This window comes from Erigeron canadensis, chromosome 1 (genome assembly GCF_010389155.1).
Source record: "Erigeron canadensis isolate Cc75 chromosome 1, C_canadensis_v1, whole genome shotgun sequence".
NCBI lineage: Eukaryota > Viridiplantae > Streptophyta > Magnoliopsida > Asterales > Asteraceae > Erigeron > Erigeron canadensis.
The window spans coordinates 17,570,249-17,596,991 of record NC_057761.1 but is presented as its reverse complement, the minus strand read 5'-3'; the positions used below and the strand labels follow the sequence as shown (position 1 = coordinate 17,596,991).

The window sequence follows — 26,743 nt, the reverse complement described above, 5'->3', positions numbered from 1 at the left end:
TGAACCATTATCACAAATTATTTCAGCCGGTACTCCAAATCTAGTAAGTATATTCCTTTTGATGAAAGAAATTACTTCAGTTTCTTCTACTTGAACAAAAGCTTCAGCTTCTATCCATTTCGAAAAGTAATCCGTCATTGCTAGCATAAATCTTTTTTCACAAGGTGCCTTTGGCATTGGTCCAACTATATCCATTCCCCATTTCATGAAAGGCCATGAAGAAACAATGGGATACATTGGTTCAGCTGGTTGATGATATAGGTTACCATGCCTTTGAAAACCATCACATTTTTTGACGTAATCCTTTGTATCTCTGTCCATAGTGGGCCAATAATATCCTGTTCTTACTATCTTAGCACGTAATGCTCTAGCTCCAGAATGATTTCCGCATTCACCATCATGTATTTCTCTCATGACTTCTCGTGTTGCTTCTTTTTCCAAACATCTTAAATATGGACCTGCGAGTGATTTCCTGTACAATCTATTTTGTATAATTGAAAAGTATGATACCTTTGTTTTGAAGGCCCTGTGATTTTCCTGTTCTGGAATAATTCCTTCTAGTAAATATTTCATAATTGGTTCAATCCAAGATTTTGAATTGTCCCCAGAGCTAGGTTCTCCTAATACTTGTTCATCAACTGCTTTGATTTGTAATGTTTCTATGGCCGGACTCATTATTTTTAATATAGGTATTTTAGTATCAGGTGGAATATTAAGCAAGGATCCTAAATAAGCTAAAGCATCTGCCTCTATGTTTTCTTGTCTCGGGACTTGCTCTATGCTAAAAGAATCAAAGTATTTAGCTAAAGTTTTTACTATTTCTAAATAAGCTATCAACTTTTCTCCCCTAACCGTATAAGATCCATTAAAATGATTAGCTAACAACAAAGAATCCACATAAACTTGCAAGCGTTTAGTACCCATATTTTTGGCTAATTCTAATCCTGCTATTAAAGCTTCATATTCTATTTCATTATTAGTAGCATTAAATTCACAATTAATAGATTGAGGTATTATATCCCCCTGTAACGATTTTAGTATTATTCCTAAGCCTATTCCTCTTGCATTTGTTGCACCATCAGTATGTAATACCCAGTTTTCACAATTTTCAGTTAACATTTTAACTTCTAAATCAGCTTTAGGTTGTAAATCATTAGTAAAATCAGCCACAAAATCAGCTAAGGCTTGAGACTTAATAGCAGTTCTAGGTTCATAAGTTATATTAAATGCAGTTAACTTAACAGACCATTTAGCTAATCTTCCTGAAAATTTTGGTTTTCTAAGCACATTTTTTATAGGATAATTAGTTTTTATGTGGATAGGATGTGTTTTAAAGTAATGCCTAAGTTTGGTTGAGGCCATTATTAAAGATAATATTAGTTTTTCTAAGTGTGAGTATCTAGTTTCAGCATTTAGCAAACTTTTACTAACATAATAAACAAGATTTTGTTTACCTTCGTGCTCTTTTACGAGCACAACACTTACTGCTTCTGAAGATACTGAAAGATATAGAAAAAGTACCTCATCCTTTTCTGGCTTCATCAATAAAGGTGGAGTTGAAAGATAAACCTTTAATGCTTCGAATGCTTCTTCTTGTTTATCGCCCCATTCAAACTTTCTATTTTTCTTCAGCATATCATAGAATTCCTTGCATCTGTCAGACGATCTTGATATGAATCTGTTTAATGCTGCTAATCTCCCGACTAATCTCTGAATATCTTTCACATTTCTGGGTGATTTTAGCTCCATAATCGCCTTTATCTGTTCTGGACTTGCTTCGATTCCTCTTTTGGTTAATAAATAACCTAGGAACTTCCCCGCTCCTACTCCAAAATTGCATTTTGCCGGATTGAGTTTCATATTGAAGCGATCCAATATATCGAAAGCAACTTCAAGATCCTTCAGATGATCTTCCGCCTTTTTTTATTTTACCACCATATCATCGATGTAAACTTCCATCGTATCCCCAAGTTGGTCTTTAAACATCATATTTACCAACCTTTGATACATTGCACCTGCATTTTTTAATCCAAAAGGCATAGCAGTATACCAATATATACCTGTTGGAGTCATGAACGTTGTTGCTTCTTGATCCTCAGGTTCCATTTGAATTTGTTGAAAACCCGAAGATACGTCCATAAATGTCAACATTTCATGTTCTTCCGTAGCGTCTACCATTGCATCTATGTGGGATAATGGAAAAGGATCCTTAGGATAGGCTTTATTAAGATCTGTGAAGTCTACACAGACTCTCCATTTCCTATTCTTTTTCTGTACTACTACGACATTTGCTAGCCATTCTGGAAACTTTACCTCTCTTATCATTTTTGCCTTCAATAGCCTTTCAATATCTTCTTGAATAATTGCATTTCTTTCCGAAGCAAATTTTCTTCTTTTTTGTTGAATAGGCCTGAAACTTTTATCAATTCCTAATTTATGAGTAATAATATCTTTAGAGATACCTGTCATGTCTTCTTGTTTCCAAGCAAACGTAGATCTTCTTTTGCTTAGAAATTCTATAAAATCCTTTTCAAGATCTTCTGGTATCCTCTTTCCTATGAACACCTTGATATCAGGATCTTCATCGGATAACTGCACTTCTTTTACGTCTTGATCTTTAGACTCCCTGATATCAAAAATGTTCTTCTTTAATTGCTATGCTTCAGTGGATTTGCTGGTAGATTTCATGGATGCCATATAACATTCTTTAGCATCCTGCTAGTCTCCTTTTATCTTCACTACTCCCCAAGGAGTCGGGATCTCCACACATTGATGATAAATTGAAGGAACAACTCTCATCTCATGTATCCATGGCCTACCTAAAATAATATTGCAACCAGGTAAAGAGTCAATAACGCAAAATTTTTGCATTGAATTTGCCCCTTCGACATAGACTGGCAATTTTATTTCGCCATAAGTATTCTTCGTTTCTCCGCTAAAACCAACGAGGACTGTAGACTTTCCGCCGATTTCTTCTTCAGAGATCCCCATTCTTTTGAGGGTTTCCAATCTTATTATATTAACTGAACTGCCATTATCGATTAAGATCCTGCGTACAAAATGGTTAGCTACATATAAAGTTATTACTAAACCATCATGATGAGGATCCTGGATGTTATCCATATCATCTTCTTCAAAAGTCACTTTATCCATTCGTAGCACATTGGATTTTGGTAGCAGCTTATCTCCTTTCTCTAACTTAGCTTCTTTTGCGTTTCTTTTAGCTGCTGAATAGGATGTACCACATACTTCAAATCCACCTGAAATATAATTAATAATTCTAGCATTAGTTGGAGGTGATTTGGGTCTTGGAGGCTGTTGTTGGCTTTGCTTGCCAAAATCCTTCATTTCAACATCCTGAGCCTTCTTTTTGCCAAATAATTCTGTAAGGTATCCTTTGGATAAAAGGATTCCAATTTCTCTTCTGAAAGCAAAACACTCTTCAGTGGTATGCCCAAAATCTTCATGATAAGCACACCATCTTGATTTGTCTTTGTTTGCATTACTCTTAGGATTCTTGGGAGGCCATCTGACTTTGTCCCCAAGATTCTTCATGGCTGCTACAATCCCTGCAACATTAACAGGTAAACAGAATTCAGATAATTCAGGATATTGAGAATTTTGAGGTTTTTCGACCGTCCTTTGTTGCACAGCTCTTGTGTAGGGCTTGTTCTTGCTTGGTCGGAATACATGAGTTTCTGTTCTTCTATTAGGACGATCGTATGTTGATGGTGTTTCCATCCTCTTTCTCAGCAATTCGTCTTCTTCCAACCTAATGAATCTCAAGGCACGATTTCTTGCTTCGTCTAGCAACCTACAAGGTGTCATAACAAGATCCTGATAATACAAAGAATCCTTGCTTAACCCCATCTTCAAGGCTTGAACCGCAGTATTCATGTCTAATTTTGGGATCTGCAGAGATTCTTTTGTAAACCTGTTAAGAAATTCTTTTAAAGATTCGTTATTCTTTGAGTTACTTGATATAGATCACTCGTTATCTTTTCAAAAAGTCTACTAATAGAAAATTGCAAATTAAACCGATTAACTAAATGTGCAAAAGAAGTAATAGATCCAGTTGGTAGGTTTAATAACCACTTTAGGGCTGCTCCTGATAATGTGGCCCCAAAACCTTTGCACAAACATGCTTCTCTCAGATCTATCGGAATTGGATCCGTCTCCATTCTTTCCAAATATTGCGCTACATGTTCTTCTGGTTCAGTGGTCCCATCATATGTTTTCATATGAGGTGCTGAGAATTTCTTTGGAATTTCCACATCAGCAATAGCCGGTATAAATTTGGAAACCCTGTACATCTGTGGATCAGCTTCTGGAATTGGCTGACAATATCCCGAGACTGTTGAGATTAGTTCCTTGATTTTCTGCAACTCCCTCGCTAAATATGCATTCGCCACATTTTCCTACATACCGTTAGCATTATTTTCATAATTAACGGGGGAATTAGTCAAACCTGGAGCCACCGTAGAAGACGGAGGAGTTTGTTCGTTATTATTATTATTGTTGTTATTTGAATTATTTCCTGCGTGAAAGAAGGAAGCAGATCCAGGTTTTGCAGGGGGAGTAGAAAATAAATGACCCCGTGACTGAGTTGTTGATTTTCCATGAGTGCTTGTTCCTCCAAAATTAACACTCCTGTTATTTGCGGGAGAATTCTCTAGAGCCTCTAGGTCATGAATTATGACCTCTTGACTTCTAGGTCGTTGGCTCTCACTCCCTATCATTCCAGATTCCAAAATATCGAATCTAGTGAGATTCTCCGATTGGGTCGTCGCCAGTTGTTTCTGCAAAGGCTTAAACATGGAAGCAATATCCAAATGGATCATTATATGGTTCTGGCTGCTCAGGCATCGGGCCAAATGGGTTATATCCTGCAGAATCATCAACAACTTTTCCAGTATTCCTATTATTCTTTGAAGACTTGCCAATTAAATTCTTCAAAGTCGTAGATCTAGATACAGCAGAAGAAGCATTTTGAGAGGTCCACATTCTTTGTAGATTAATCTAAGAAAAACTTTTAGAATCGAAACTAAGAGAATGTGATTAAATTGCAAAAACACCTTCTTGCCCCACGGTGGGCGCCAAATTGTTTCGGTCAAATATTACCTAAGATAATTTTAGAAAGGATTTTAGACAACTAATGAACCGAAGATTCGTAAGTGGGGTTTGGTGTTCAAGGATCTTCAAATAAAAAGGAAAGTTTTCTTATCAAAAATAAATAAACAAAGAGTTTGTTCTAAAAACGAGTTCGTAAAGATCTTTGAGATCGAAATACTTTGAGTAAATAAGAAAACGGTTGAAGATAATGTAAAATAATGCAATATAAAGTATAAATCTTAACTAAATACGAATAAAAGTAAAGATCTTAATGAAATGCAAATGTCTATACTTCGATCAATGGATTCAATCGAGAAAGGAAAAACCCTTGATCCAGTTAAGTGATCTTAGGTAAAAAACCCCGGGAGGATTCAATCGACCTTTCCTATGTTCTTTTATTATTTTCGTTGATTAAAGTACAATGGATGCGTGAGTGATTTGATCGAAGTGATGAAAGTAAAGCAGTGAATAAGTGTGTGTGATTACAAGTGTGAATACTGAATGCTAAGTGTAGAACTTCGATCAATCGCTCGCTATTTATAATGTTAACATCTAACTAACTATCCGAAATATCTGGGATCTTCCGCGTCTTGTTTATTCAACGTCTTGAAGTGGGAAAATGAACGTTGAGTCTCTTTTGACACGTTGATTCTTCTAATCTGTTCCGATATTGATGGGATTGCATATCGACTCCTTCATGAAATCCGTTGTACATATATTTTCGACCGTTAGTCATTTCCTGAATATCCTGTATCTTGATTATAGAATCCAGGATCCTGCAAAACATAAAAATATTATCGTGTACAACAGAAATTTATGTTAGGAATATCTCTGTTCAAGATCATAGTTATAGAAAATCTGACCCCAAACACCCACCTAGTGACAACATTATATGTATGTATATATATATATGCCGAGAGCTGTTCAAGGAATTTCTCCAGGAGGAAGCAGTCGAGAGGTGTGCGAGAGCTCATCTTGGCTAAGGTGTGTCGGGAGTAACTCTGGGAGTATGGCAAGAGGTAGTCAAAAAGATAGGAGTTTCATAAACTCAAATTTACAAGTCACATTCCGTGCTAGGCTTCAAGGGAAGTTTGGCCGAGAGGAGCAATTGGGCCTAAGGCCCAAGTATGATGGATATCAAGCATGTCAGGAACATGTCGAGAGGTGTTCTAGTCGAGAGCTTACCATCAGGATAGGGAATCATGAGTGATTCCTCGACCCACTTCCCGGAGTATGTCAAGAACTACTTCGGGAGAGAGAATCTTGAGTGATTCCTTGACCTACTTCCCGGAGTATGTCAAGAACTACTTCGGGAGAGAGAATTTTGAGTGATTCCTCGACCCACTTCCTGGACTATGTCAAGAGCTGCTCCAGGAGAGAGAATCTTAAGTGATTCCTTGACCCACTACCCGGAGTATGTCAAGAACTACTTCTAGAGAGAGAATCTTGAGTGATTCCTTGACCCACTTCCCGGAGTATGTCAAGAGCTGCTCCAGGAGAGAGAATCTTGAGTGATTCCTCGACCCACTTCCCGGAGTATGTCAAGAACTACTTCGGGAGAGAGAATTTTGAGTGATTCCTCGACCCACTTCCTGGACTATGTCAAGAGCTGCTCCAGGAGAGAGAATCTTAAGTGATTCCTTGACCCACTTCCCGGAGTATGTCAAGAACTACTTCTAGAGAGAGAATCTTGAGTGATTCCTTGACCCACTTCCCGGAGTATGTCAAGAACTACTTCGGGAGAGAGAATCTTGAGTGATTCCTCGACCCACTTCCCGGAGTATGTCAAGAGCTGCTCCAGGAGAGAGAATCTTGAGTGATTCCTTGACCCACTTCCCGGAGTATGTCAAGAACTACTTCGGGAGAGAGAATCTTGAGTGATTCCTCGACCCACTTCCTGGACTATGTCAAGAGCTGCTCCAGGAGAGAGAATCTTAAGTGATTCCTTGACCCACATCCCGGAGTATGTCAAGAACTACTTCGAGAGAAAGAATCTTGAGTTATTCCTCGACCCACTTCCCGGAGTATGTCAAGAACTACTTCGGGAGAGAGAATCTTCAGTGATTCCTCGACCCACTTCCTGGAGTATGTCAAGAACTACTTCGGGAGAGAGAATCTTGAATCATTCGTCGACCCACTTCCTGGAGTACGTCAATAGCTGCTCCAGGAGAGAATCTTGAGTGATTCCTCGACCCACTTCCCAGAGTATGTCAAGAACTACTTCGGGAGAGAGAATCTTGAGTGATTCCTCGACCCACCTCCTGGAATATGTCAAGAGCTGCTCCAGAAGAGAGAATCTTGAGTGAACCCTCGACCCATTTCCTGGAGTATGTCAAGAGCTGCTCCAGGAGAGAGACTCGTGACCACTTCCTGGAGTATGTCAAGAGCTGCTCCAGGAGAGAGAATCTTGAGTGATTCCTCGACCCACTTCCCGGAGTATGTCAAGAACTACTTCGGGAGAGAGAATCTTGACCCACTTCCTGGAGCATGTTGAGAACTACAAATACAACATATACATATATATGAAATAATACAAAGTGCGGTGGCATAGACTAAGGCCTTGTTTATTTTTTACTTAATAAACTTAATAAATAAGAACTTAACCATTCAGTCAAATTTCATGTTTCTTTTTTGACTTAATACACAAAAATAACCGTCAATTACTTATATTTTACTTAATACATAGAGACATTCTTAATGCGTTCAGTCACTTAATACACTCAGCATTTAATGCATAAAAAAAACGGGCCCTAAAGTGGCTATATCTATGTCCACACTGCATGATATACTTGTCACATAAAGATTGTATAAATCATATATTTATGATTGGACGTTAAAGGTGGTTCCCGAAGGTTCTATTCCTTGTACGTATCGGGTTAGGTCCTCAAAACGAAGGCCCATATTTGACAAAGTCCCAAAATACGATGTAACCTAATTTGTTGCCTATAAATACCCAATCATTATATGTCATATGCATTCAATATTCATTCGTCACAATTCACACAATCATTCGTTGTTTCAATCAATCAAAAACACTTACATCGTTCTAGAGAGAGAAACCAAGAGCTTTCTCACTCTATGTTATCCTTTTATCACCTTAGGTTCTTAAAGAACTTAGTAGGTTAGCACTCTAAAGTTGAGGAGATTAAAAGGATAACACGGTTAAATCCATTCAAGATTGAACTCGATAATCCATGCTCAATAAGAACTTAACCATTCAGTCAAATTTCATGTTTCTTTTTTGACTTAATACACAAAAATAACCGTCAATTACTTATATTTTACTTAATACATAGAGACATTCTTAATGCGTTCAGCCACTTAATACACTCAGCATTTAATGAATAAAAAAACGGGCCCTAAGGTGGCTATATCTATGTCCACACTGCATGATATACATGTCACATAGAGATTGTATAAATCATATATTTATGATTGGACGTTAAAGGTGGTTCCCGAAGGTTCTATTCCTTGTACGTATCGGGTTAGGTCCTCAAAATGAAGGCCCATATTTGACAAAGTCCCAAAATACGATGTAACCTAATTTGTTGCCTATAAATACCCAATCATTATATGTCATATGCATTCAATATTCATTCGTCACAATTCACACAATCATTCGTTGTTTCAATCAATCAAAAACACTTACATCGTTTTAGAGAGAGAAACCAAGAGCTTTCTCACTCTAGGTTATCCTTTTATCACCTTAGGTTCTTGAAGAACTTAGTAGGTTAGCACTCTAAAGTTGAGGAGATTAAAAGGATAACACGGTTAAATCCATTCAAGATTGAACTCGATAATCCATGCTCAAATAGCTTTGTCCCACTGGGTTTTCCTGTCAAGGTTTTTAATGAGGCAAAATCCCCAAGCGTATCAAAAGAATTATGTACTCTTTTTCCTTCACTTCCCAGAGTATGTCAAGAACTACTTCGGGAGAGAGAATCTTGAGTGATTCCTCGACCCACCTCCTGGACTATGTCAAGAGCTGCTCCAGAAGAGAGAATCTTGAGTGACCCCTCGACCCATTTCCTGGAGTATGTCAAGAGCTGCTCAAGGAGAAAGACTCGTGACCACTTCCTGGAGTATGTCAAGAGCTGCTCCAGGAGAGAGAATCTTGAGTGATTCCTCGACCCACTTCCCGGAGTATGTCAAGAACTACTTCGGGAGAGAGAATCTTGACCCACTTCCTGGAGCATGTTGAGAACTACAAATACAACATATACATATATATGAAATAATACAAAGTGCGGTGGCATAGACTAAGGCCTTGTTTATTTTTTACTTAATAAACTTAATAAATAAGAACTTAACCATTCAGTCAAATTTCATGTTTCTTTTTTGACTTAATACACAAAAATAACCGTCAATTACTTATATTTTACTTAATACATAGAGACATTCTTAATGCGTTCAGTCACTTAATACACTCAGCATTTAATGAATAAAAAAAACGGGCCCTAAAGTGGCTATATCTATGTCCACACTGCATGATATACATGTCACATAGAGATTGTATAAATCATATATTTATGATTGGACGTTAAAGGTGGTTCCCGAAGGTTCTATTCCTTGTACGTATCGGGTTAGGTCCTCAAAATGAAGGCCCATATTTGACAAAGTCCCAAAATACGATGTAACCTAATTTGTTGCCTATAAATACCCAATCATTATATGTCATATGCATTCAATATTCATTCGTCACAATTCACACAATCATTCGTTGTTTCAATCAATCAAAAACACTTACATCGTTCTAGAGAGAGAAACCAAGAGCTTTCTCACTCTAGGTTATCCTTTTATCACCTTAGGTTCTTAAAGAACTTAGTAGGTTAGCACTCTAAAGTTGAGGAGATTAAAAGGATAACACGGTTAAATCCATTCAAGATTGAACTCGATAATCCATGCTCAATAAGAACTTAACCATTCAGTCAAATTTCATGTTTCTTTTTTGACTTAATACACAAAAATAACCGTCAATTACTTATATTTTACTTAATACATAGAGACATTCTTAATGCGTTCAGCCACTTAATACACTCAGCATTTAATGAATAAAAAAAACGGGCCCTAAGGTGGCTATATCTATGTCCACACTGCATGATATACATGTCACATAGAGATTGTATAAATCATATATTTATGATTGGACGTTAAAGGTGGTTCCCGAAGGTTCTATTCCTTGTACGTATCGGGTTAGGTCCTCAAAATGAAGGCCCATATTTGACAAAGTCCCAAAATACGATGTAACCTAATTTGTTGCCTATAAATACCCAATCATTATATGTCATATGCATTCAATATTCATTCGTCACAATTCACACAATCATTCGTTGTTTCAATCAATCAAAACACTTACATCGTTTTAGAGAGAGAAACCAAGAGCTTTCTCACTCTAGGTTATCCTTTTATCACCTTAGGTTCTTGAAGAACTTAGTAGGTTAGCACTCTAAAGTTGAGGAGATTAAAAGGATAACACGGTTAAATCCATTCAAGATTGAACTCGATAATCCATGCTCAAATAGCTTTGTCCCACTGGGTTTTCCTGTCAAGGTTTTTAATGAGGCAAAATCTCCAAGCGTATCAAAAGAATTATGTACTCTTTTTCCTTCACTAGAACTTTGTCCCATTAGGTTTTTTTCTAATTTGGTTTTAACGAGGCATAATGTCTATAGTTGATGGACATCCAAGAGGGAGTATTATAAATAAATATTAAATGGATGTCCATATATAATAACTCCATTGTTGTACCTATATAAACACTCAAATTGGTGATATTAATGATATGAATCTCTTTTATTTTTATTTCTCTTGTGTTCTTTATTGTTCAGTTTGTTTAATTTTGTAACATTTTGTAAGTTTTAATAAATATTTTATAATGACATTGTAAGATACCACTTTCGTTATTAGAAGTAAGATCCCCTAATGAAAAATGGATTACGTCAGTAGACACGAAAATCGATTCACTCATCTAAAATACCTTATAAAACAAACACAATCTCCCTCCTTACTTAATTAAGATTTTGAAATACCTAAATTACCTCCACAAATTCAACATTCTCCTCATTATTGAATGTAACCAAAATACCTCTAACAATTTCAACTCACTCAAATCTACAGTCAAACCCTAATCTAATTTTTTATCTACGTCTATATCTATACTATATTATAAAGCAAATCTAATTTTGATTTTCAACATTAAGCTTAAAATTTCAATATTGATTTTGAGTTTCAACAATGTACACATTTTAATGCATGATGTATCATACATCATAGTCACATTACATCACTGGTGCCACCACCAACACCGCCACTACTGTCGCTCGCCACCGCTGCTACTGTCGCTTGCACCACCACTCGTCACCGCCGCCGCCACCTCTATTACCACCGCAATGCGTGGGTAACTTCTCTCTCGTTTTAGTATATTTATAATCTCAAAAAGGGATTAGTATCCTAAAATGTATCCGACCAATCAAAAACTAACAAGTGACAACTATATATGGTTGTCACCGTATGCATTCTTACATATAATACACATTAAAGATTAGTACATACAATGAACACAAGTTTAATTATATCACTCTATAGACATTCATCCAAAGTTTGTTACATTCCAGGATACTTATCCCTTTCAAAAAAGAAATACTTACCGCAACTATATACGTGGACTAATCATATAATAACATCTCATCGTTAAAAAAGATTTATTTAATTAAAAGTATTACCGTTAAGGAACAAGCCAAAATGAGTTTGGTATTGTGATTACAAAACAAATTTTGTATTTTCAAAATAGATTATGCGTTTTTAAGACTGTGTTTTGAAAAAAAAATGTATGTACATGTTTTATTAATAAATAATTAGAGCTCTCCAAAACTGCGTTTTATTAATAAATAATCACTTTTCACATAAATACTTTTTAAAACTATTTGCTTTTTACAAACATTATAATCAGATAATCAATCACTTTAAAATGCAATCCCAAAATACTAAATTCTTCTCATTTATAAAATTGAATGATATATATTTCTCGGACTGATGATATTATCAAAGAGACCAAAGAGGTAATGACCTCAACATTCAAAAAATTCTATTCATAACTCACGCACCAATATATGAAAGGATAATATCAAAGGGACCAAAAAGTTTGTTGTAAAACAACGATTTAATAGCAAAGTATAACATAACATATAACAATTATAAAATGAACAATAAAGAGAATAGACATGAGAGAATAGAGATGAGAAGGAGTCTTTTATTGATATCATAATCCAATATACATGAGACATATATATAGGCCTCATAACATAAGTACATTAATAACGGATGGAATACAAAGAGTATGGAGTTAGGAATGTGGATAGCCACATATTAATGAATTCATAACACTCCCCCTTGGCTATCCACTAGTCAAAAGAATATGGTGTATGCTGCCTCATTACAATATATTTTCATAATACTCCTCCTTGGATATTCACACTTTATTATACGCAAATATGGTGTTTGCTGCCTCATTAAAATCCTTACCAAGAAAAACCCAGTGGGATAAAAACTCGGTGAAGGGAAAAAGAGTGCAGCGCGTATAATACTCCCCCTCATTTGAATATCCGTCTTCAAAATATCAAATGTCCATCTTGTATACAAATGACTCAATAATCTGCCAAATTATTGCTCGATCTGGTTTGATGAAGATTGATTATGTCACCGTCTTGTTGATCATATGTTGAGATTGAATCTATCATTGTCTGAGCTTGATCTATATACACCGCACTATCTTCAAATGATACTATTGAATATTTATTGCCAATATCGCGAACACATTCTTCTTGGGCATCTTCATCATTGATCTTTGACCAAGATCATCTTCATAGCTTGATGATGTAGTTGTCGATGATTGTTCAATCTCCATACAATGTGTGGTGTCACCATTTGTGAAAAACTAAATTGTTTGTGACTTTTCTTTGAGTGGATCAAGAAAATATCTATAACCATCTTTGACATCGAACTCTTTTGATATCATGTACCGAGATATGTCGTGAGTTTCTTCCAATGTTGGCGTGTAGATTCGAAGCCTTGTATTGATTAGTACTTTATGAGTACCTAATAAGATACATCAAAATCCCATTGCGGCTCAAGATCGATAAAAGCTTAATGAGTAAGCTTTGTCAATATTGAATCTTTTGACCTTTAGACAATATAGCTTCGTAAGTGGACAAAAGTTTCATTCAATAAATGCTCGATTTTTGAGATATTCATCTTTTCAAGAGATTCACTTATATGAATTTGGATCATCCATTATTTAATAATCAATAATTTCCCCCTTGGATGTCCATCTATTAAAGACATTATGCCTCATTAAAACCTTACTAGAAAAAACCCAATGGGACAAAAATCTAGTGAAGGGAAAAGAGTACATAACTCTTTTGATACGCTTAGGGATGTTACCTCATTAAAAACCTTGACAGGAAAACCCAGTGGGACAAAGCTATGCTCAAGGGAAAAAGAGTACAATGCGTATCTTCTCCCTCTCATGATCACATCACTTAAACTTATTGGTTAACACAAATCAATATCACTGTCAAGTTATCGTAATAAGTGTCTCGATAAATCAATTTGATTTTCTCATGAACCAAGTTGCTATATGTTGATTTCTCCACATATGGCTCATATGTATAATTTAAGATTTCAACATGCATCAAACATTTCATTTAAGTATATACGCGTACTTCATAAGTTAAGCTCTATAGACAGCTTCAATTTAAATGATGCATAATGAGCAACCGATGACTATCAATGCTTTAGTGACACTTTTGTGACCATCATCTTTGAAATTCGAGGGGTTCTTTCAACATCACGTGACCTCACAGCCATGAGCGTCACTTGTCCACAAAAATTATAGTTTTCGTATTTTAGCCATTATGATGCTCAATGATTTTGTCCTTAACATGGTCAATTCGTAAATTAAGACAGTCTTTTGCTTTTATCTCACATCCATTTTCTAATAATTCAATTTATATTGGACACTCTCTCGGAGTTCTATTGAAACTCACAGCATATTTAAATCCAAATTTCTTTACGGAGTTTCATGAGCAAACATAGTGATTTCTATGCCACATTTCAATAAATACGCACTAAGGCGATTCTATCACATTTCAATTTCACATAGGTTTCAAATCACGACACCTGCTTCATGCATTTTATATCTCTCATGAAATATTAATACCAAATGAGCTCTATTCGTATTCTTTAGACGCAAATCAAATATCTTATTTTGTCAGACTTTCAATAGATCAATAGTTGCTTCCACCATAAGACATTTCTTGTCCATAATCAATACAAGATCTGTTCAACAATCTATGTCCCATATTTTCAATTTTCTCATTTAATATCCGAACACAAATCATCATTATATAATTTACGCACTTATAAGTGCTTGGACTTCATGTCCTAAAATACTAGCGTCTTTTCATCTTTGGCCAATCATTCATATCTTATCACTTATGTTTGCATGCTTTCAAGATCATAATCAATAAGTCTCGACGTCATTTTTATTTATTTTTCGATTCCACAAGTATCTACGCATGTCACAATTTATTGAGATCTCATTATTTACAAGTACCCGGGGTTTCTCAAAACCTTCATGTCTAGTTTCTCATCATCAATCTCTTATGGGGTCTTTTATACCTCGACTTTGACCATCTAAATTTTATGCTCCTATTCATTCGAGGCTTTTATTAGGAATCGAATTTTCTACCACTTTCAAATGTGCATAGACTCATTAGCAAAAGGAGCATTGGCAGCTTTTTGGTCAGTTTACATTGTTGGCGATTACTAAATCATGTGAATGAATTATCCTACAAACTTTTAGTTTATATTGATGCGAGGATCTTTGATAATTCATTTTTACTCGTTTAACAGTTGCTCTCTATTTTTCCCTAATGTTGGGTACATCTCCCCCTAATGTTGGGAAAACTACATCATGTCAATGATAAACTTAAGCCATAAACAAATCTTCCAATGATGGCTTTATTGAATACGTACAACTCTTTCATGTTTTAACTCATGCCCAAAACAGCCATACTAATGTCTAGTTTAATCAGACAGTTTTGAACTGAATCAAAGCATAAGCCTACACACTTTCAAAGCACATCTATTTTTCCAACATTATTTCCAACATTCTTTGAAGTCTCATTTTTGTGCATTGTGGTAGAGCAACTTAATCATATATTGCACATTCAAAAAAAAAGTTAAAAACTCTGATGAGACATATGTGGTTTCTGACCATAAACCAATTTCAATGGAGAGGAACACAATTGGCATGATGTGAGTTTATATTATTTCATGTTAAATGACATGGCCCCAAATCATATTCATTTTGCTCTAAATAATCATTACCAAATTAAACATTATTGCCAATACAATATGGAACATGCTCTCAATCTTACAAGATGAGCAATTAATTACGCAAAACATCATGTTGCGACTTTAGTGACCCATTTAGACGATGCATCGATTTAAAATACTAAATGGTCTTTTGGACGATGTATAGGCCTACTTACATCTCCTTTGCATGTGTTCCATTAATTTAAAAGGATTCAATCCTTATCTTTCTTGGCATATACTTTCTTATGGAGCAAATGACCTCAATTTAAATAATCACTTTGAAAAATCTCTTCATTTTTCAATATATATCGTATCATTATTAACTCGGAATGGTCTAACCGGTCATGTCAATCAATCAAATAATATCTTTCAACTTTCGTTTTAGACTCACGTGAGCTTTCTACAAGCCATATGTATTATCAAATCTCAAAGAGTCAAAACATATATTTCTCATTTGAGATATATGCTATCTTTTCATAGATCCTTTATATAGGATGATATATTTACATATAGTATCCATATAACACATTATGAAATTGCACATAATTATGGAAATTACACATATTCCACCATTTATCAATTAACAAAGTATTTCGTTATAAAACATATAAATTGTACGTGCATGATACATAGAACTTTTTACTGAATTATAGCATCAATTCAAAGCAACACTTACTAACCAACCTCCTTATTACGGCGTTACTTATACGTAATTTACTTAAGTGGGGAAATTCTATACATAATTTTATTCATCACCATGACTTGGGATCTAAACCGATGGTTTTCGGGTAATCGAAGTTTTAAACATAACTTAATTTAGCAACTAGCTAGCTAGGACCTCAATGTGACTCGTATAAGAAGTAACTTAACAATAACACATTCAAGAGTACATACTATATAGTATCATATAAGTATAGTATGCAAATTGTATATCACTATATCATAAGGCTTATACACATAGATGTATCAAGTCAAGCTTAAGTATAACAAATATTATAATGGTAGCTTAATTTTAAGTAGATATTTTCTGATAGAATCTAAAAAAAATCTAACCTTTAAATCTTATTAGTATTGATCTTGAATTTTAGTGACCTAAAAAATCTTCAAACTAATGATCCCAATGTGAGCTAACAAAACATATATTTGAAATTGTTGTGTTATAAACACTTGACCTTAAATGTTAACTAATTTATATATGAGTATTGAGTCTTTAAGTGAAGGTTTACAATCATTATAGTTGGTGCACAGTCATACCAATATAAACTAAATGTGCGAGATGTAGATGACTTAACAAAATTTTCATGCGATCCATAACTAAAATTATTAAAATTTGGAACTCAAAAAACTTTTCTTTCAAATTTATAGAATTAATTCACTAAGAAAGCCAACATCACCAATTAATCTCAAAATTTAGTACGGCGTAATATTAAACCCCGCAAACTTAAGACGACTTATCATGTCTCGAAAGTAATATATAATGCAATTAGAGTGTATGCGCATGGAATCCACGATCACAATTAATACAAATTGTCAATTAGAATCTTGCCTCATGAGTCGATGTAAACTCGTGTATTCGAAAGGTGCATTCTTGATGATCACCAATAGTAAAACGCAATAGATCTGGTAATGGATCTTATCCCTTAATTTAAAGATGTCCTTGCTTCAATTACCTTTCAAACTACCTCAAAGCAAATCTTGTAGGCCGTTTACGGAACCAATAGATTTATATCTCAAAATAAAGAAAGCCTTTATTTAACATTTATTATATTCGGTGTCTATAAAAAATATTCATAGAGATCTGATAATATAATCATATAATATCATTAGGAACTTATGAAAGAAAACATAAGTAATCGATTCATCATCATAAATAGTACTCATATTATTATAAATATATATATATATGAATGATCGAGTTTAAATATATTATTAAAGCTCCGTGAATTTCAGAAATCACATCCAAGTTTCATGAGTTTAACTCATATAGATTCAAACAGATATAATTACAAAAGCCTGAATGATAATGATATGAAAGCAAATTAATTTGGAAGTTTAAAATATAACATCAGTTTTATTTTCTTTTATTTATATATCTTAAAATGTATCTTACGTAATAGTAATGTAATTATAAAAGTTGTCTTGGACGTATTCATATATCTCAGTTCAACCAAAATTATGTGAATTAAAATAAAGAGTACTATTCTTGTAGAATAAAATAAGAACATAACGACTTTCCAACACAACCCAAAATCTTATGAATTACAATATGGATCGTATATGAAAGATTAAGGATTAGACCATATGCTATACCTTTTGATAGTGCGATCTTACTGTTAGAGCAAGTCGTGCTGATAATGTGTTGTAAAACAACGATTTAATAGCAAAATATAACATAACATATAACAATTATAAAATAAACAATAATGAGAATAGACATGAGAGAATAGAGATGAGAAGGGGTCTTTTATTGATATCATAATCCAATATACATGAGCCATATATATAGGCCTCATAACATAAGTACATTAATAAGGGATGGAATATAAAGAGTATGGAGTTAGGAATGTGGATAGCCGAATTCATAACAATTGACCTCAACATTAAAAAGTTTTTATTCATACTTCACAAACCAATGAATGAAAGGATAATACTTCTCATTCTACATTAGTTTTCCGTATGGTTCAATCATCAAAGGAGAAACTTAGCGCTTCTCATCGGGGAGCGGTCTATAGAAAAATTATTCTATATACTCATTGGATTAAAAGTTAGCACTTCCTCATTATCAGGGAATGACGATTCTTGCAAATAATGAAATTTGTAAAAGCTAGACGTAGGCAAACAATAAATAGTGATTCAAATACAAAGATACTGACAAGAAGTTCTTTACAACTGAATTTGGGGGACATGATACTGCAAAAGTTTTTGCTACTACTTGGTAGCTTAAACATTCACTCAAGAAATATCCTCGAATGGATTATGTTTATCCGTTATTAAGATGGGCATCAATTATGTTTTTCCACTATGAAGGCGGACATGAATTACGTTCTTCCGTGATGCAGAAGTGCATGGATTACGTCCCATCGTGATGGAGGCAAGTTGGGTAATATTCATCCGTTACGAAGGCGAACATAGACTATGTTAATTCCTTCGTGATGAAAAAGAAGAGACGTATTACGCATTTATGCTCCCTCATGGAATATGTGTTGGAAAAATTATGATTCGTATCATAAATATAATGTAAACATAAAATAACACTAACCTGAAGATCCTGTGGAACCTGTTAGTTGATTCAGCATTCTTGTCATTGAGATTGGTTCCCAAATTAAGGTGATTATAGATTAGATGGGGTGTTATTCGGCTGGGTAATTAGGCCGTGATTAAGAGAGCACAAGCACACAATTAAGAGAGATTAGAAAGTAATTAAAAGCTCTAATGAAGTGTAATTAGGTTCTATTTATAAATAGAACATTTACACTTTAGCCACCTGGTGTTTCATGGGTGTGCAATATAATTCTCTATAATTCCAATCACCTAATGGGAAACTCTATATTATGTCATTAATGGTAAATACGCCCATCGTATATTTACCGACATAAGGATTTCATTTATTTGTCAATTATCATATCGGACTGATATATGATCGGTGAAGGTCACAACTTCGTGAGTCCAACAATATGTACCAATATAAATATTTTTTCAAGAGTCATCAACTAAAGAAAAAATTATCAGTAGCACAAAGACCCTTTTAGCGGGTAATTAAAGCATGGAAGTAAGCGTAAATTCTATCAGTAAAGCTAAGGCTATCTCCAATGGGGTGCCTTTGAATATCCTTTGCCGTTGAAGGTTGTCCAAAACTAAAGATTTTTTTGAAAGATTCCCTTAGGTAAGGGCATGCCCTTGTCCTTACCTCATATATTTTTGTTTTTAGTTGGAGGCAAAAGGATATGTAAGGATATTTGTATGGTTGGAGATACAATTATAAGATTTGAATGATTTATAAAGATATGTAAGGATTTGTAAGGATATGATGTGGCAACTCATGAACGTGTAAGGGCATCCTTAGTATTGTAAATAGCCTAAGTCCCCATCAACAAATGAAGTGTGCCAGCTAGGTGAAACTTTAAGATCCCACGAGCACTATAAGGGGAAAATACCAAAGCCCTTTGTGGTCTCAAATGAAAAACAAATTAATGGATGAACATCTTTAGCAAGCCCTCACCTTAATTCATCAATAGCGAGGAGGAAATCAAAGAAGAAAGTCGTTCACTTCCAACTATTGTAAGTTAAGACATACACATATTTAAGAAATCTTTTTATGTCTAAATTTGAGGAAGTTGATGATATATCTAATTATATACATGTTAACAAAGCCCCAAAGCATGACACTGTAGACCTTGGACCCATCCTCTATCTATACTATCTTATAAAAAAGTAGCTCTCGTGTTAAAAATTTTATGGGAAAAAATATCTAAAATACTTTTAATAGTCACATGTTTTATCTGGTTTAAGGTCTATTACAGTTCTAAAAACATTGTTTATATCCCACTATCCCAGTAGCTAGTCACATTGGGCTGTGTTATACTAAAATAAAACTTTGCTGTATGAAGTGGCCCATATATTCATTTTATGCGTTTCGGCCCAAAATCCATTTGTTGATTTTTGCTTGTCAAGCCAATGCCCATTGCGGGACTATGGTTCTTTATATTCTAATTAATTATTGAGGATACGTTTTATTTAAGAATAAAAAATACTTATAATAGTGCAAAATACTAATTTAATACACCATGACAATAAAACAAATAAAACGATAGTGGCTTATTATGATTTTTTTTAATATTCAAATATCGTTAAGTGTATCACAGTCTACAACTTCAATGAATATATTATATTTTTTTAATATTCGAATATCACTAACCATTTCATAGTAAACAACTTCGATAAATATAATTTTTTTTTAAAATTCAATATAAAAATTCAAGTTTTAATATATAAATCAATTTTGTATTAAAAAAATTATTAACATAAATCGCAATAAATTAAAAATCTAATATTGATAATATCGTAAAACTCATGTGTTAAACATGGATCTGAAATCTAGTTATATAAATAATATTGTGCAAATGAATTTATATATTATAACTTAAATTAGTAAGTAATACCGGGTTGTGATCAGTTAAAAACTAAAATTTTCGTAAAAACTAAATAACTAGCTAAAACACACCGTGATCTGAATTTAACACAATGTGTTTTTATTTATTAAAATAAAGGTTTAAAATGTAAATTAAATCATTAAGGGCAAATTTTGTATTTTATAAAAATCTTTTCATAGTGGGTGTTTATTAAGGGAATTTAGTAATTCCGTATGTAACTATTGTGTAACTATTTCTAAAAATGTGGGGTGTGATAATTTTTATAAAGGAGTATAGATAGATAGATAGATAAATAGATAGATGACTGCCAGTGATTAAGATCGAATTTACCAAAACAAACAAGCTGGTTGAGATGCATATTACATAGATTAATTAATTTCATCAATTAAATAAATTACCAAAACAATAAATATCATAAGTGACAACCGAAATCAAAGCAACAAAATGGATGAACCACCTAAATTAACAAGAACTCAAGAATGGATCATCTTTAATGGAGGTAGAGAACGATGGGAGGACAGGACGACATCAAGAGAGAACCATTGACGTTAACTTGCAAAATCGCTAGAGATGATAATTTGTAATCTTTTCGTGAATAATGGTTTATGAGTGTGAGAGAGAATGAAAGAAATAAGGAAATGGAAAGTTATATTATGGCATAAAAAGTTAGAATTCTTGCAAGGTGCAGGGGTTTATAAAGGCCCAACATTTGCAATAAAACCCCTCTCTAATTACATTAAAGTCTCTTTCTAATTACATTAAGATCCTTCCATGCTAAATATGATTAACTAAAAGGACAACACTATTACATTAATATAAAACATACAGTAACAAATAAATCAAGCTAACAATCTCCCCCATTAGTACGGTTTTGTGAACGATCATCATCTTGTCCTTTTCTTCTTTCTTTGTCTTCGGTTTCTTTTCTTAGTTGATGACTTAGGTTTGTCTTGTTGGATTGACTGTGATTTGAAAGCTCGTTCCTTGTACTTGCGGTAATTATCCTTCCAGAACTTCTTTGGGACGAAATGATACTTGGGATCCTCTGGGCGATTTAGTGGTTCAATGATGTTGTCGGCAAAGTCAACTGGAGGCATATTGTGAGGTCCAAGCTCATTATTGGGAGAATATCTGACTCATGTACCTTCGGGAACATGAATCACACCACGATGTTCTTTCGGTAATCTAGCTTCTAAGATATGTCTTGTCCTTTCTCTGTGATTCAATCTTGATTTGATCTTGCCAATCACCCTCATCAACCTTTTCTTTTCTTTCTCTGACTTTTCAAACTAATGGAGGCTTTCAAATACATTCAGGAATTGCATTATGCCCTTGGTCACTAGCAGATACAAAACCTCAGGGATATTCAAACACGGCTCCAGCATTAAAGTTTTTAAGGTTGATTCCTTGAATTCTTTGGTTAGGCACGGTAAGATTCACTTTCTTTCTTTTCTTTTCAACAGCCAGTTGGAAGTCTTTTTGTCTTTGACTCAAGATAAGACTATCCAAGTATCTCTTCACAGCATAATAGGCCTCTTGATTTTCTGGATTAGGTTGAATAAGCTTTCTGGCAAAGTGATGGAGAATGAAGATAAGATCATCAGCAGATAGTAAAGTAAATCTGGCTTAACCAAACATTTAACGGCGATTATCTTCATTTGTTTCTTTTGAACTGCTCTGATATTCAGCTTCAATTTCTCGTACAAAGTACGAATTGTGAGTTTGCCAAAGTTTAGTTGTTGATTAAGCTGAGTACCATAAGGCTGCCACACTTCATCAAGCTGTCTTAGATACTTGATATTCAGTTCCATCTCAGTCTTCTTAACCTTCTCTTTTCGCAACTCATTGATCACAGTACAGAAACGTGTATACACCTCTTCCAACGATTCACCTTCCTCTTGTTTAAATGTCTCATATAGATCAAGGACATTAGATAATCTGATGGTGGAAGATACCTCAGAACCTTGCAGTTGTCTCTCAATTTCATCACAAATATCTTTCCCAGTTTCATAAGAGTCAACGTTGCAGTTAATATTATTTGGAAGAGCAAGATAGAGATAGGATATGGCAAGATTGTCAACTTGAGAACGTTTCTTTTGAGCAGTGTTCCAACTCTCTAGAGGAAGGACATATTTAGTAACTGGGTTGATGTGCTCAGCAGGACCGTCCTTGTAGGAAGCTTTGATGTCGTTACCAAGAGGTTGCCTTGCAATCCAGTTCATAAATCTGTTTCTCCATTAAGGATAACAATCTTGATATAAAACGGGAGGTCTTGTATTGGAACCGAGAATCAAAGAGTCATTTGAAGACATGATGGTAAATTATATATTAAAATAGGTTTTGGTGAAAAAGAGAACTAAAACAGGTTTTCCAGTAAAATAAGTACTAATACTGATTGATGTAAATTCAGTACTAATACCGGTTTTCAGATAATGTGTACTAATATCGGTTTTCAGATAATGTGTACTAATACCCGTTTTCATCTCGAAATTTGGGCAGAGTATCTTTTCCTAAAATGAAGAATTAGAGAGCTAATACCTGTTTTGGTGTTAACCAAAACATTTATAATATTAAAATAAACTCAACCACACAAATTCTTAACTAATATCGGTTTTTGTGAGTAATTCAATACAATTACCGGTTTTGCAATACTAGAAAAAATGCCTTTAATGACACCGAATGCGTGTCATAAAAGGGTCAGATGACACGCATTTTGGTGTCATAAATCGACCCGTCATAGAGCTTTATGACACGCATTTCGCGCGTCATGAACTTATGACACGCTTTTATGACACTCTTTTACGACACACTTTTATGACACTTTTTTTGCGTGACATGGTTCAAACTTTTTTTTTTAAAAATATTTTTTTTAAAATTATTAATATTTACAATTAATCTCATAATACAAATAAATACACAAATAACAAAAGAGCGCATTTCATATATATCAAAAACAATGTGTTTCATTTGAAGAAAGCATAAAAGGATGATAGATAGAAACATATATGTTAATACAAAACCATTGAGATGCTATCTTGCCTGCTTCACTCCTGGCTTATGTATTGCACAAGTGAGGTTGACTTTGACTTGCTACCAACTGTGCATGAAAAGTAGGCATTTACTGGTATAATTTTTTTCATTTGAAGTAGATCTGGCAAGGAGGGAACAGAAGCTTCAATCCCACTGGGGAAATTAATGTCATCAAAATGGGCTTGTAGCGCCGAATAATCATCATCAAAAATGTAATCATCTAAATCAAAAAAGTGATTTGATCCTGGGGTAAAACTCTTAGAAGAATGTCCATGCTCCACTAGAACTCCCTAAAACATACTCGTATAATAAATGAAAGGTATACATGTTAATCACCGGAAAACACGATAATAAACATAACCAGGAAAACTTATACATTCCCATTCTTACTTAACTTGACCTTTTTTGCAGAGTTGGTCAGGGTCTTTTTGTTAGATCGAGTAATCCCTTCAATGAAAACTACATCATTGCGATCTTCATCCATGTCAAACATCAATTATTTCAAGACAACGATTGAAAAAAATAAGGAATCAGTGAGTTGAGAATAAACACAACCACATATAATTCAGATGTAGGGTGTTGTGTTTTAGAAATGAAGCCATGAAGGTTGTGTGGTATATTAACTAGGCCACTAGGGTGATTCTGATATTGTAGATGTATCTCTTTCTACAAGTATGATACAACAAAAACTAATTTTACTTTTTAGTGGACTTTGGAGCGCGCGAGCGGCAGAAGCTTGATATATAAACTATATACAGGCTCCCTAAGTTTCACTTTTTAGCGGTCATTTAAAAACTGACACTTAGTACAAGGTTGTCTAAACTTAATGAGAACATCTGAAAGCATTTAAGCTGGAATCTTAAACATTGATGTAAAATAAGACTCAAGAAATTATGGTAACATGTTAATCACTTAATCTTATCTTGTACTTCACTACAAATGGGCCAAATTCTTGAAACGACAAAGAGCGGTAGCATGTACCTATCATTAAGTGAATATCATTGGAGCATATAAAGTAGTTAACTGCAAAGTTCTAACTTCCTCTAACTGCTCAAGAAAAATTCAACAAAAGGACACAATAGTCAATGCAGAAATATACTAGAATTTCCATTCACCATCCATTTGAACATGTATTACTCAGGAAAAAAATTGTTTGTTCAGTTATCTACATCAACATTGTAGATCTCCGGATCGTCCACCTCCTATCTTCCAAATTAACCTTAGCATTTTTTTTATCATTATTACAACGAAATCAAATCTAAAGGCATATGGGGATAGGAAACTTATATCTAGATAATTTCTAGTTAAAGACAGATGAAAACACACAACTAGGCAGACAGATTCTTCACACAAAACATAAAGGTATATAGTATATACAAGCAAACTATAAGTTTTACCATATGAGCATCGACCATTCCAGACTCGAGCAACTCTTCATGTGCAGTTTGACCGCCTTTAGCTGAAGCAAGTTTTTTAACTTCCTTTTTCAACTTGGTCAAATCAGATTTGTATTCTCGAAACTTCGCAAGCAGCATTGCCTTCACACTTGGCTGCAAACTTCTTGCCTCAAAATCCATTTTTCTTATCTGCCAAAAATTTTAAATTTTCCAAATATAAATTATAAACGAAAACCGTGGAACACTTTGCGTAAACACAACGATAAAATCGGCTACTTTTTACAAGAACATCAGCCTCATCTAATCCAGATTGTAGTTCTGAAATCTCTTTCCTTTTTTTTTATCTTCATATCATGATATATTGCAATTAACAGTATCAGTTATCAATATAAGCAATATATATAGATACTAAGTTACTTATATTACATATATATATATATATATATATATGAAACGAATAAATAACTAGATCAATAATAGAAACAGCTGAATTACATTTTCTGGATTACTGTCTTTCATATCAAACACATACTTATCCAGCAAACATTAATCCAACGTATCAAATGCAAACCAATAAACATAGGCTAAAATATATGTAGCAGAATCATAACACAAAAAAACTAATTTACATCGCCTGAATTCAATTTCTATTTCAAAATTCATTTCAAAAAAATCTCACATTTTTTAGAATTAAAATTATATATATACCTACTTCCCTTTGGCTTTCCATCACATCGGGTTCATCTATCCTTTACTCTATCCGACATTTTGTATGCTTCAATCGATCTAAAACCAAAATAAACAAAAAAACATGCGTAAACCAAAAACATATACACTTAGGGTTTTGAATTTGGGGATTCGATTTTGTGTAGACGATGTCGTTCGATTTTGGGGCTTCTCTTCGATTTTGGAGAACGATTTTGGGGTTTTGGGGCTTCGATCGTTTCTGGATCTGATTGAAAAAAGTATAGGCTTCGATCTGATTGAAAAAAAAAAATTATAAGATATGATTGAAAAAAAAAATTATAAGCTTTTATATGGGGAACAAAATTATAAGGCTATGAGGAGCAATGCTTTCTCATAAAGCCCCTCCTCGAATTATCTTTTGATAAGTGTCAATCCAGTCATCTAGGGGCTTTCTCCCATATTCACATAGAGTAAGGTTTCTTCATAATGCCTTTTTGTAGGCCAAACATTTATTTTTTATTTTTTTGTTTTATGTTTTGTTTAACAAAACTTTGGTTTTACAATTCTTTACCTTTGAGTTTTTACTTTTACAAAAAAAACCTTCAAAATTGAGAATGTCCAAAATATTCAATATATTAGTCGTCCTTTGATATTTAATAAAGTTCAAATACGAGAACTCGAGTCAGTAACTCAGCATGGCAGTCATGGTGTTGGTTTTGAATTAACTCTCAAAATCAAGCTTCCCGGCACCATTATATCTTTGTTGAAAACACCTATAATTCCTCTCCAAGTCACCGGTAATCCTTAAAAATAAAGGTTTATGCATACGAAAACGACGTCTAAATTGTCTCGGGTTGAATGTTGGTGCATCAACAAAATAGTCTTGCATCAACCGTCGTTCGGCCTCCTCTCGTCGCCTATCAATAACAACCCTACGATGAAATCCCCTCGGTGGTGGCTCTTCATCTTCATTTTCGGCCACAACATGTC

General features: G+C 34.1%; 1 protein-coding gene and 1 long non-coding RNA gene across 2 annotated transcripts; both read right to left on the bottom strand.

Annotated features, from left to right (window-relative positions):
* Nucleotides 1-22,156: 22,156 nt before the first annotated feature.
* On the bottom strand, nucleotides 22,157-22,861 carry LOC122585645. Its single transcript, XM_043757779.1, has one exon. It carries the CDS (start codon nucleotides 22,859-22,861, stop codon nucleotides 22,157-22,159), a length of 705 nt encoding a protein of 234 aa, XP_043613714.1.
* A 746-nt stretch (nucleotides 22,862-23,607) lies between these two features.
* On the bottom strand, nucleotides 23,608-26,056 carry LOC122586021. Its single transcript, XR_006321851.1, has 3 exons — nucleotides 25,775-26,056; nucleotides 25,067-25,255; nucleotides 23,608-24,143 (listed from the first exon to the last, which is right to left on the bottom strand). It is a non-coding gene; the product is annotated as an uncharacterized LOC122586021 (long non-coding RNA).
* Nucleotides 26,057-26,743: the final 687 nt, after the last annotated feature.

Excerpts from the sequence above, each read along its gene's own strand:
- LOC122585645 (XM_043757779.1), bottom strand. The coding sequence starts at position 22,861 with ATGAACTGGATTGCAAGGCAACCTCTTGGTAACGACATCAAAGCTTCC.